This window comes from Rhinichthys klamathensis, unplaced genomic scaffold (genome assembly GCF_029890125.1).
Source record: "Rhinichthys klamathensis goyatoka isolate OS25496 unplaced genomic scaffold, OSU_Roscu_1.1 h1tg000690l_1, whole genome shotgun sequence".
Lineage (NCBI taxonomy): Eukaryota > Metazoa > Chordata > Actinopteri > Cypriniformes > Leuciscidae > Rhinichthys > Rhinichthys klamathensis.
The window spans coordinates 359,646-372,231 of NW_026607117.1; the positions used below are offsets into that span (position 1 = coordinate 359,646).

The 12,586-nt window shown below is 37.2% G+C and overlaps 2 protein-coding genes across 2 annotated transcripts; one reads left to right on the forward strand and one right to left on the reverse strand.

Annotated features, from left to right (window-relative positions):
* The first annotated feature begins 1,584 nt into the window (after positions 1-1,584).
* Positions 1,585-8,461, forward strand: LOC130076792 (uncharacterized). The gene is made up of 5 exons (XM_056242020.1): positions 1,585-1,720; positions 2,349-3,093; positions 3,383-3,601; positions 4,186-4,294; positions 8,315-8,461. Exons 1-5 carry the CDS (start codon positions 1,618-1,620, stop codon positions 8,459-8,461), a joined length of 1,323 nt encoding a protein of 440 aa, XP_056097995.1. The 5' UTR covers positions 1,585-1,617.
* A 2,709-nt stretch (positions 8,462-11,170) lies between these two features.
* Positions 11,171-12,344, reverse strand: LOC130076804 (4-galactosyl-N-acetylglucosaminide 3-alpha-L-fucosyltransferase 9-like). The gene has a single exon (XM_056242055.1). The coding sequence runs from the start codon at positions 12,300-12,302 to the stop codon at positions 11,307-11,309; it is 996 nt and encodes a 331-aa protein (XP_056098030.1). The 5' UTR covers positions 12,303-12,344; the 3' UTR covers positions 11,171-11,306.
* Between the last annotated feature and the right edge of the window lie 242 nt (positions 12,345-12,586).

Sequence of the window (12,586 nt, forward strand, 5' to 3'; positions counted from 1 at the left end):
TAACAGGGGAGCTCCAGTAAGGACACGTACGTTTCTAAAGTGGATTTACATAAACCATATAGGCTACATCTTAAAGACGCTTATTTTAAATGTCTATTTACATCTGACAGGAAAATCTTCTGACAGGAAAGTATTGCAGATGAGCACATCACAACATGAAATAGACATCTGAGTGATGAATGTGTGCTATTATGTAGAATTATCTGTTGTCAACACTCTTTACATCATTAGATAAATGAGCTGTAAGGTGAGTAACTAATCTATAAAGTAACTAAACATAAGTTATCTATTTAATTTGTACATGTTGGATAAAAAGTGAGTTAACACATCAGCAACAACCTCAACATGTAAATGTAGTATTGAGCACATGAATCAGTACAGGCTCTCAGCCCGATCTCACGGCAATTCGTACAAATTTTAGGAGGTGGCTAATTCGTACTAATTCATACGACCTCACTCGTACAAATTCGTACGATTTTTGCTAATTCGTATACATATTTTACGAGTGACCAAATTCATATGAATTCGTACGAATGACCTACCCCTGACCCCGCCCCTAAACCTACCCATCATGTGGGTTTAGACAAATCGAACGAATTTGTTCGAATTGGTCGTGAGATAGCGTTGTTGGCTCTCTGTATGATGTGATGAGGCAGATGATCTCAGGCAAGGACAGCCTACGGTGGCCGAGAGAGCTCAACGCGCTGCAAATGAGAAAACACATGCAAATAGAAAAAAACACATGCAAATAGAAAAAAACACATGCAAATAGAAAAAAACACATGCAAATAGAAAAAAACACATGCGAATTAAGAAAACATCTTCATCAATTTTACAAAACACGTGTGCTCCAAAGACTCACAACACAACCAAATACGGAACGCGCTGCAATTACGGAAACGCCCTGCATATATGGAAACGCGCTGCAACTACGAAAACGCGCTGCAAAAGTTCACAACACAACGGAAATGATTCCAGGGGACCCAAACAAGTGACGAACCCGGCTGGCTGGGACATGCGTAGACCTTAATAAGACCTCGTCAGTGGTGTTGTCGTCTGTCCATGACCTGAAAAGTAAGTTTGTTTTACTTTATTTTAAAATCCTGATCGTATTCATTGGCCCTTTGGATATTATTAGCCTAAATAATCTGAAATACACAATTAACTGTGAAATGTTATGTTCATGTTACTGGATTACTCTAAATGAACAGGGAACAAGCCAGTAAAACTACCTATAGGTTTTGCTGACACTACTAATATGAAATTAAATCTTTTTATTTCTTATCAGTTAAAAATTATTAACCTTAACTTAACTAAACTCTGATCAAAGGATACTAATACCAGTTATATAACTTTATGAAGCTAACAAAGTACATTGAGCATACAATTTAGAGAAAATAGCCCATTTCTTATGAGTGTTGACAAGCTATATTTTCATTCAGTGACAATACGTATGAATACCTTTTGTGTATGTTGAGTTTCTCAAATATCTGTTTTCCATTCCAAGTCAAAATGACTGCTGTAAAAATGTCTAGGCTATATCAGTGGCTTTAATTTGCTTAGTTACATGTTAGTATTGTTTAGTACTAAGCAGTCACATTGTTTCTCTTCCAGGTTATGTATTGTCCATATTGTGGACTTGAATTGGCTGGATATATTGGATGCTTTTGTGGTTCCTGTGGTAGCAACATTAGATTTCTGGCACCTTTTCTACAGAATGGTAAGCTCTGATAATACACTCAATCAGTTGTTTATTTAATTATCAAGTTGAGCCAAGTGATTGTATGATACACAGAACTAAACACAAATTCATGGAATCAACATAGACCTCCTGATACGGCCTGTTAAAAGTGGTAAGCTTAAATGGCAGCCCAAGTTGTTCTTTTGTTCTTTGTGCCTTTTAGTACCTGGATTTGTGCAGAAATGAGCAGATTACATATGTACATTTTTCAAACTGCATCAAATAGTTTACCTGTTTATTTCTTTGTTAATGCTGAAACTATAGGGGCACAGATGTTTTTTACAAGTCTGGTTTTGACGTGTGCTTCTGCCTTGAGTAAAATAAACACATTGTCCATACCTTCTGGTTAAAGTCGGATATGCCAAACTTAACTTCTACTTTCTGCTAACAAACAAATTCAAGATAAAGTGCTACGGGCACGAGCACAGTCTTGCATGATATGCTGCACAGCATGCTCGACACGGCTTGTTTGACCTTCCATTGTGCTACCTGTAACTGTATAAAAACAAAAACTCAATATAATGTCTCTAACAGAAACATTTTTATGTTTAAGATTATATTTTTGGATTCTTGCATTCCTAATGACGCTGTTCTCTTTTCCCTTCAGGCCCAGAAACAGTGTCAGCTGAACTCACAGAGGCAGACCTTATCCATAAATATTTCTCAGAGGGCCACACATATGAAGTGATCCTTGATTTTCTTGGAACAAAGCATAATATTTTCCTGAGTCTGAGCACCTTAAAGAGAAAGCTAAGGAATGCAGGCCTAACAAGGAGGACAGAGTATACTCCCATTAACACTGTGAATGCCGCTATTACACATGAACTGACAGGCTCAGGTCAGCTTTTGGGTTACAGAGCTCTGTGGCAGACATTGCGACAGAAGTATTTCCTGACAGTTAAAAGGGATGATGTAATGCATACAATTCGCAGACTGGATCCATCTGGAGTTCAACTTCGCCATAGGCACAGATTTGTCCGAAGAGGATACATTACAGCAGGACCAAACCAAGTGTGGCATGTTGATGGGTATGATAAGCTCAAACCATTTGGTGTTGCCATCAGTGGCTGTATTGATGGGTTTTCTAGGAAAGTGATGTGGCTCAGCAGTGGCAGCTCTAATAACGACCCAGGGATAATTGCTTCCTATTACATGCAGTGTGTATCAGACTTTGGACTTCCAGCACGCCTTCGCACAGACTGTGGGACAGAAAATGGCACTATGGTAGCCATTCACTGTGCATTAAGAGCACAGCATACAGATGATTTTGCAGGAGCCCTCAGTCACATGTATGGCACCTCAACTGCAAATCAACGTATTGAAAGTTGGTGGTCCTTTTTCAGGAAGCAAAGGTACAGACCTTTTAAGATTAATCGCAAAAACAAAAATGTAATGCTACTAATTAGTCAGGTTTTTTTGTGTGTTGTCACATGATCGAGGGTTTAAGCTGTGCCACAACATATATTATAACACTAGACTAAAATTTAATGTAAATCTTTTTCCTGATGCTATAAGGTTTTATTTACGAATACAGTTTAACTAATACCATTTGTTTGAAACATTTGTTTTAGAAATAATTTCCATATAACATTTATTCAGCACTGAAGTAAAACATTGTGTATACTGTCATTTCATCATTAGGACCCAGTTCTGGATTGAGCTCTTCAGTGACCTGAGAGAGAGGCACCTTTTCAATGGCAGCCATGAGCATAAGTGCCTTCTACGGTATGTCTTCTTGAGCATCTTGCAGAAGGACTTTGATGAGTACAGAGAACTCTGGAACAACCACACCATCCGACCTGTTCGTCAGTCTCGATGTCATTCTGGTAAACCAGAAGCAATGTATCACCTGCCTCACAGGTTTGTATTTAATCCATGCAATGTGTGACCATTTTCAGTAAAAATCAGATTGCGTTTTCACATGATTAAATTTAATCATTAATTATTTAAGAAATTAAATCATTATTAAATCATACTATATGATTGCCTAAAGCTGACGCAGAAGTGTAAAGTGGAATGTCTCAGAAATTTCTACTGGGACCCTTTCCACAAGTCCCTCACTTGACGATTATCCTATTTTTTTTAAATCAGAAAACAAGATTGATATTTAAAAAATAATTCCAATACTCTTAGACAAAAAAAAAAAAAACACCATTCCACAACAAAACCGAAATGTACAATGCACAAAGCAAAAAAGGTGGATTTTTCAGATTCAGTAACGTAAAGTCCCTTTGTAGTCGAAGCAAATATAATGACCATATTTGACCTCAGTCAACCTTTTGCTGATTTGACGTCAAATTCAAAATAAAAAATTGGGTTATAATTTATTACAGCTGGGGAACTGACTTGCATGAGCATTTTTTCCCACCTCAGCCTTTGTAGTTTTTAATATTAAAATTTGTAATGAGTTGACTCGTAGTGTTTTGATTTCTGACTGGCCTTAGGTTTGATGCAAGGGATTGTGGATTCCCAGTGTCACAGGAAGTCATTCAAGATTTTGAGGACATTCTACCACCACCGCAGCCCAGTCGTTGTGGTGACGGTAATCTCCAAGTTCGCTTTGCAGACTTAGAGAGACAGAGTGGGCTGTCTCCACCAGTCAACTGGATAAATGCTGTTGAGAATTACATAACACTCAAAAATATGTCTGGACTATAAAATCATTAGTTTATGATTCTGTGATATGATTATTTGTGTTACACATGCACATGTTACTGATGCCAATACAGTTAAGTCTTCTCATAATCTACTGGGTAGCTTGATCTGCTATTTGCAAAGAACATTTATGCTTCCAGGAGGGTATTGATTCTGGAGATCCTGTGTGAACAGCCTTCACATACTTTAAAGCACAGTATTTGTTATAATCCCTATTTTACTCATGTACACAGTATAGTGTAACTTATTAACTATTGACTGGGTAGATACATGTGCAGAAGTCAGAAGATTTTCACTTTTTTTCTTCTTTTTTATAACTTTGTCATTTCTAAATGAAGTACATCCAACAGCTTTATACATTTTAAACAACTTTATTTGTTCACTGCATGTTTACACCAGTGTTTTTCTGAACATCAGTGATTTAAGCTCTGTGTATAACACAAAATCTTAAGTTTTGTGCCAAGAACATGGCACGGCTGAGCAGCGAGTTGTGTTGACTGAGTTTAGCAATTTGGAGAATTAGAGAAAACTCCAGAATAATGTTACGGAGTTGATTCATGAAGTTATGTGAACAACACGCAGTCAGCATCCGTGTACGTCCGAGCACATGCGCACTTTGGTCAGAGCGGTTAAGGTGTTTACATGCTTATTGCGATTAAAATCAGCGTATGCACACTAATAGTTTAAAGCGAATAGTTGGGGTAGTTAACAGGGGCGTAGAATTTAGGGACGCTAGGGACGTGTCCCTACTGTAGCAGATTGGGGATTTTCCTCCATTACTCCCCCTGGTGGAGAACGGGAAAAATTTCCCCATGGATTCAGCTGTGTTCAATACCGGCTGGTTAATCATTATCATGATTGCACTTTTAATAAAAGCAAGCTGCACAGGTAGCTGAGCTTGTGTTCAGCCATTTCTAATTGTCCATTTTATGCCTTTCCCGGATGGAGTCGTGTAGTTTGGGTTACTTGTTTCTCCAATCTCTGGTATGTGATTTATTTTTGTGTCATATTTGTGTGTAACCTAAAGCCTGTTCTGCAGTTGTTGCGCATGCAGTGGTTTTAGATACGTTGTTCTGACGCAGTGAGTATGATCTCTTTTTGGGGATTCTTTTATGCTTTAAATATGCTTAAACTTCACTGCTGTAAGCGTGTGTGTGTGTGTGTGGGTTGGGGTCGTGTTCGGAGCTCTGTAATCAGCAGGACACACGGACCCAGACTACGCTGCTGTTTTTCTTTATTGTAAATGTATTGCTGCTTTTGTCTTCTGTATTAACATGCTGTGTGTTGTGAGTATTCTTTTAGGGAACCTGCAATTTAAGTGCTGTGGTTTTCTCTCTGAGACATTTGTGAAAGGCTATCTGGCCCACCCGCTTTTGGGGTGTAGTGTTCAACACACTGGAGTGTGGATTTGTTTCATTGCCTTTTGTAGTGAGGGTCACTGCGTGTGGGTGCAGTCTAATGAGTGATTACTTCAGGGATTCCTTTTCCTGTTAGTGTCTTTGATTAACCCAGTATTTATCTATTTTGTTTTATTTAAAAATACCTTTTTCTGTATTAACATCTGTGGGTAATTAAGAGGTAAATGTCTGAATGGTATTTATTAGTGAATGTGGTGTTCTCAATGTGAAAAGATTTTTGTAATAAATTGCTTTTAATTGTCAAAACTGTCTCAGTCCTCCTTGGTAAGAACGAACATGTGTTGTCTTGCATATCCTTGGGTGAAAGTCCTGAGGTGGCGTAGTTAGCTACCATGTAAACCGTGTTAGAGTTTTATTAATGTGAACTTTCAGGCTGCTTACCTTGGCTTCATCATCTCCCTCGCCACACAGACTGTAAAAAAATATAGGTCCCTACCAATATCCAGTGACACTGATTTGTCCCTAGCAATAATTTCGATCAAAAATTAAAATATATTTATATATAGCCTATAGTTGCCCGGTTGGGTCTTGTGGTTTTTATGTATTTCTTATTTTAGTTAACCAGGAAGCATCTCATTTAGATTAAAATCTCTTACAAGAGCGTTCTGAGAAAAATGCGCAAATCCTGGAACACAGACGGTTAATATATCTAGGTCCCGCCTGCTTAACACATCGCTGATTGGCTTTGTGTTTTCTTTCTAACTTGTGAGAGACTGTCTACATTTGATTGTGCGAAGCAGCAAAGCTCCTCCGAAGGAAACCTATATGCGGCAAGCATTATCGTTAGTGTGTGTGTGTGTGTCTGTGCGCGCGCGCAAAGAGCACTGAAACTTAGTAAAAACATCACTTAGTATGATTTTATAAGCCGTTTTCCAAAAAAAAAAGAAAATCCCCACAAGGACAATATTTTCGTATATTGCCATTTTTGTAGGGACAAAGACAAAATGTCCCGAAATCCTTGTCCTTGTGGGGTTTTTTTTATTTATTTTTTATAAATCATACTAAGTGACGTTTTTTGAAAATGCAGAAAGTTATGTGATAGGGTTAGTGTAGGGGGATAGAATAGCCTACACAGTTTGTAAAAATCATTATGACTGAAAGTCCACATTAAACATGAAAACACAAATTGCTTGGTCTGTTAATGAAAGGTCTGTTTTATCAAGTTGAAACCCTTGTCATCCCAGTATCATCAGCTGAGGCTGAAATAAATTTCATTGCTCTTAGGACACTGAAAACATGGCTCAGAACAATGGCACAAGTTGCTGTGTGTCCCAACAGGACAAACTGGACAGCATTGATGTGAAACAAATATGCCAAAAGTTAGTTTCTGTTAATGGGATTTCCTTAAATGAAAATTCTGTCATTACGTTGTTTCAAACCAGTTTCTTTCTTCTGCTGACCACACAAGAAGTTATTTTGAAGAATATTGGTAACTAGACAGTTGATGGGCCCCATTGACTTCCATAGTATTTTTTTTTCTTACTATGGAAGTCAATGGGGTCCATCAACTGTCTGTTTACCAACATTCTTCAAAATATCTTCCTTTGTGTTCAGTAGAAGAAGGAAATTCATAAGGGTTTGAAACAACTTGTGGGAGAGTAAATGATGACAGAATTTTCATTTTTGGATGAACTATCTCTTAACTATCCCTTTAATGACAGATGAAGACATGTGTTTTGCTTCAAAAAGCAAGGAACAAGACCGTATTGCACTATTGCATTGCACTATGAACGGAATAAAGTTAAGTCTCTGTTAAACTCTTCTTGTCTTTAATAGTTAACATTACAGAATTCATTAATGTATTGTTGAAGTCAATATAGACTAAAAACCTTAATATTATCCTATTAATTCATTTCCTGATTCCTCAGCTTCTGGGAATGTCCCCACCAATCTCAAAACCAACCTACGCCCTATTAAGAGCTTAATCGCATTAGTTTGATGCGTTGGTGATTGGTGTTTTCAAATGTGAGTAAACGGTGAGTAAAATCGCATGTGTTGAACTAGACGACTAATCTGTTGAAGGTGTAAAGACGCTGGACAGTAGCCTATGGTATAGTTGTGATTTTGCTGTAAAAACACGTTTTATTATGTATAACTAACAGGGGAGCTAAGGACACGTACGTTTCCAAAGTGGATTTACATAAACCATATAGGCTACATCGTAAAGACGCTTATTTTAAATGTCTATTTACATCTGACAGGAAAATCTTCTGACTGGAAAGTATTGCAGATGAGCACATCACAACATGAAATAGACATCTGAGTGATGGATGTGTGCTATTATGTAGAATTATCTATTTTGTTGTCAACACTCTTTACATTAGATAAATGAGCTGTAAGGTAAATAACTAATCTATAAAGTAACTAAACATAAGTTATCTATTTAATTTGTACATGTTGGATAAAAAGTGAGTTAACACATCAGCAACAACCTCAACATGTAAATGTAGTATTGAGCACATAAATCAGTGCAGGCTCTCTGTATGATGTGATGAGGCAGATGATCTCAGGCAAGGACAGCCTCGATGGCCTTTTCCCATCCATGATCAGATCCCAGTCTGACTGCAGTAATGAAGGACATGATGGACGGCAAAGACAGGCGAAGGTGGGAACGGTGTTCATCAGATTCATCAGAATAAAGCCGTAGAATTGGCACAGCTGTGTTGTGATAAATACGTTACCCCTCACACTTCCATATCAAAGACTGTATGTTGAACAGTGAAATTAGCTTTGCTGTTACCACAACTTTTTAAAAATATAGGTAAACATATTAACTTACCATAAAACACTGCCCGCTCCGAGTGGCGTCATCCTCGAGTAAGAAGTGAAGAATCCAGAAAGTTCCGCAAAAAATGAAAAAGTAATAAACCAGCTGCTGGGTCAAAATAACCCAACCAGCTGTTTATTTGTGAATGACCCCCTTATAACTCATTTGACCCCGCATAAGCAACCCAAGAATGTGTTTACAGTACCCCAAACAACCTAGCATTTTGACCCAGCACAATCAACCCAACAATTTGTTTACTGAAACAACCCAGCATTTTTTTGTGTATGTGGGGTTCAGCACCTCATGTGTTTGAATAAAGCTTTGTTTCATGTGTTGTTGACTTGTATATATAATATATTTATAATATTTATAATACATAATGTTCTTTTTTAAATCCTTAACTCATTTATTCATGTTTCTTATTGTTGTCAGTAAATAAAATATAATTAATTTCATTAATTCATTGCTTGACTGAAAATTGAGATGTGTTCACTGCATTTAGTGTATTCATGCATAGCTATGTCATATGACAAAATAAATTACATTTAGCTTGTTTTACTAAAATATATCATTTTCAGTTATAAAAAAAGTAATATAATTAAGTATTGGTCAGCATTTATCATTATTATTGTGCATAAGTGTTGGGGTGGGCTAGCAATGCAATTCATTTTGGGGTAATCTAAATTTGTAAGGAGTGATTAAATTTCCCCAGAATAAAATCAAGCTGCGTCTCCTTTGTACAGACATTACAAACGCTGAGGAAAACCGTTCGTAGGGCTGTCGAGTTACTGATGTTAGTGCACCTGTCGCTCATATCATTTTGTTATTTCAGAACTTATAGTTACATAAAGATCAAGGAAAGATACCATGGTTGTATCTTTGAACAATGAACAATCATAATGACAAAAAAACAACAACAGAAAACAGAAATATCATGGGGATGCGTACATTATATACACAGGGAAAAAAGCACAATGACAAGGTTAAATATCTTTGAATAATTCATCATAATAAAGAAAATGCATTTTTGAGGGATTAAACAAGAGTTAAATTCAACAAGAAAAAGAGGAAAACAATGGAGATTAAGTGACTTTTGCTTGTGGGTGAACATTTTTGCATATAAAATGAAGACATTAAAAACATATTCAAATAATAAAAATAATATCTTTAAGGATAAAACTGTGGGTCACAATATAAGAACTTGAATCAACCCATAATTTATTGGTTACACTACAATCACAAAATAAATGGGAAAGTTTCGTCAATATCAAGATATTTACAGATAGATGAATTAAAGTTGTTGCTTGTGATAACGTCGTACGTCACATGATAGCGTCAACATGGCGGATGATGTACGGATCGCATTCATACTTAACGAGATCAGGCTATAAAGTACTCTTTTAGCACTCGTTAAGTAAGTACTTATTGAAATTAAGTACCTACTCAGTGAGTATATTTCGGACGCAGCCAATGTGTGCAGAAGTTATAACACTTCCTGTTTCCCTTTTTTCGCCATAAATTCGTTTCAAAGCCATGGCCAAACTGTTCGAGATATCAAAAAGTTGTCCTCAATTTAGCATCATCAATGTATTGGCTTCATGCTGACCAGGTTTGGTGGCAATTATGAATTGCCTAGGAGGAGTATATCAAATTCCTTTCAGGACAGGGACCCTAAATAATCCTTAGAAAACAATTAAGCCCTCCGCCCCTTTGGGGCCTGGGCCCCAAATAGTAATAACTGGTCTCAAGGTCATTTGTCCTGATTCCTCTCACATTCATACAGCTGTAGCAGAATAACCACTGGTGTAGTTCATCACATTAACAATCAACATGGACACTCCAGGTTGTCAAAACCCGTGGAACAAGACTTTTTGTCCTCATTTTAAACAATAAATCTACTTCATAATCTTAAAATCTACTTCAGTTTTGACTGAAAAGTGTGCTTGGATTATACTAGAAAATTATATAACAATATACAAAGACATATATATATATATGTTTTTTTAATGGTTCCTTCAGTCTCCAAATACTTTTTGTGGCCACTGTATGTGATCATTTGTAATGATGTGAAATTGCGTAATATTATTCATGTGGTAAATCCTCTGGTCCTATGATTAGTGGTTCATAGTGTTTAATAAAGGTTGTCATCCCGATGACACATGTTTCTGTTTTGTTCTGTTTTTGTTCCGCACCTCATTGTGTTGTATGGACTGGTAGCCTATATACCAGTACCCTGACAATACCAGGAAAATGGGCAGGTTCTCTTACTGTACAAACCAGTTTAACGATAAAGCTTAATAGACCTTCATTTCACAATAGTTTCAAACGGAACTGAACCACTTGGCTTCTAAACGTTTTGTCTGTCAATCAGGTGTTAGCCAAGAAACTCTTTCTCTCCAGTCTTCACATTATTCTTTGTTCAAAATATTCATGTTTGAAACGTTACATCAAAAACAGCTTTACCTTGTGCCATCTCGTCTGTCAGATATTTCATAGATGCAAACTCGATCCTCAACTTTCTGTGAAAATTCAACTTTTTGTAACCATAGTACAAGCAGAATATGTATTACATTCTACAGAAAAAAAACAAAAACATGTTTGATTTTGTTCTTTGAACCATTTTAATCCCTGCCCCAAACAGGTATAAAATAACATAATTTTCCATACATTTATAATGGTTTATAAATATAACGCTGGTCAGTCAGCGTTGTCTTAAAATGCCCCTCTAACCCCAGTACCAGCTGTTGATATCTTTGACCACTGCGTAGTGCTTATTCCTTTTAATATGATCACAAATCCGACAGGCATGGGCAAGACCGAATGATGTTCCCTTTGAAACAAAATGCTCTCTCCAGGTGAAGTACTGCCTGTACAGGTCCTCGTTTTGGTCCATGAGTTTCAGATGATCAGCCAGTTCTTTTGGGGATGGAAAGTCATCCACATGGATGAAGGCTTCACTGGGTATGAACTGCTCATAGTTCTCTCTCGGTGGGCCAATAACGACAGGAACGGTCCCAATCGCAAGAGGGTTGAACAGCTTCTCAGTTATGTAGTCTCTATGAATGGAATTCTCAAATGACAAGTAGAATTTGCAAGTGGACATCAAATTTAAATAATCATCATTATTAATTCGTTTGTTGAAGTGTCCTCCATGGACTTCCACATCAATGTATTTCACTAACTCAGTAAAGTATTGCGAACGCCTAAAGTTTGGATTATAGTGACTTACTACCCAGCAAACTAATTTATCCTTCTTTGGGATAGTATAATTTTTCTCTTCCTCTGTGGCCTCTGAGAGCCAACCGTAAGGTACAGGAATATCTGAATCATGGCGGTAACTTGAAGTCAGATTAAACAGATCCTTTAGCGGGGGATATAAACCTGAATTACTTGGAGACTCCATATTCCACCATATCCACTTCTGGATGGCAGGTCGTGGAAGTTTCGGCATGTTGGATAAATCCCCACTGATATCTCTATGATGAATCATAACCCCGTGTGCTTGGTTAAACAGACTTCTGTCATCTGTTAAACGACAGCCATGGATATTGTAAGCCGAACTGCAGGGTCCTAAGCCAAAGCTAACACCAAAAGGCCACATCCAGATCAATATAATGGTTTCTGGTTCTTCTTTCTCAGCAGTAGTCAAGGGTTTTGATGCAGATGTTGTCATCAGGGGTTTATCCACAGGGATATTCACAGTGCATGTGAGGTTCTGCATCTTAAGAACACCGAGGCATGTTTTTGTGCTGATGTTATTTATCTGGCCTTGAGCAGGAGGGCATTTGAACAAGTTTATGGGTGAATATTTGAATTCCGTTGGTGTGAGGTAGAACAAATACAATATAATACATGCCAACAAAAACAAGGCACATATAATGCTCCGTTTGGTTTTGGAAGGAGTTGCTGACATCATTTTATATGTTGACATTCACTAATGTAGGGAAGAAGATAGAGAATGCATTAATAATTGGCTTAAAATATCATAAAATAAGCTTTAAAATA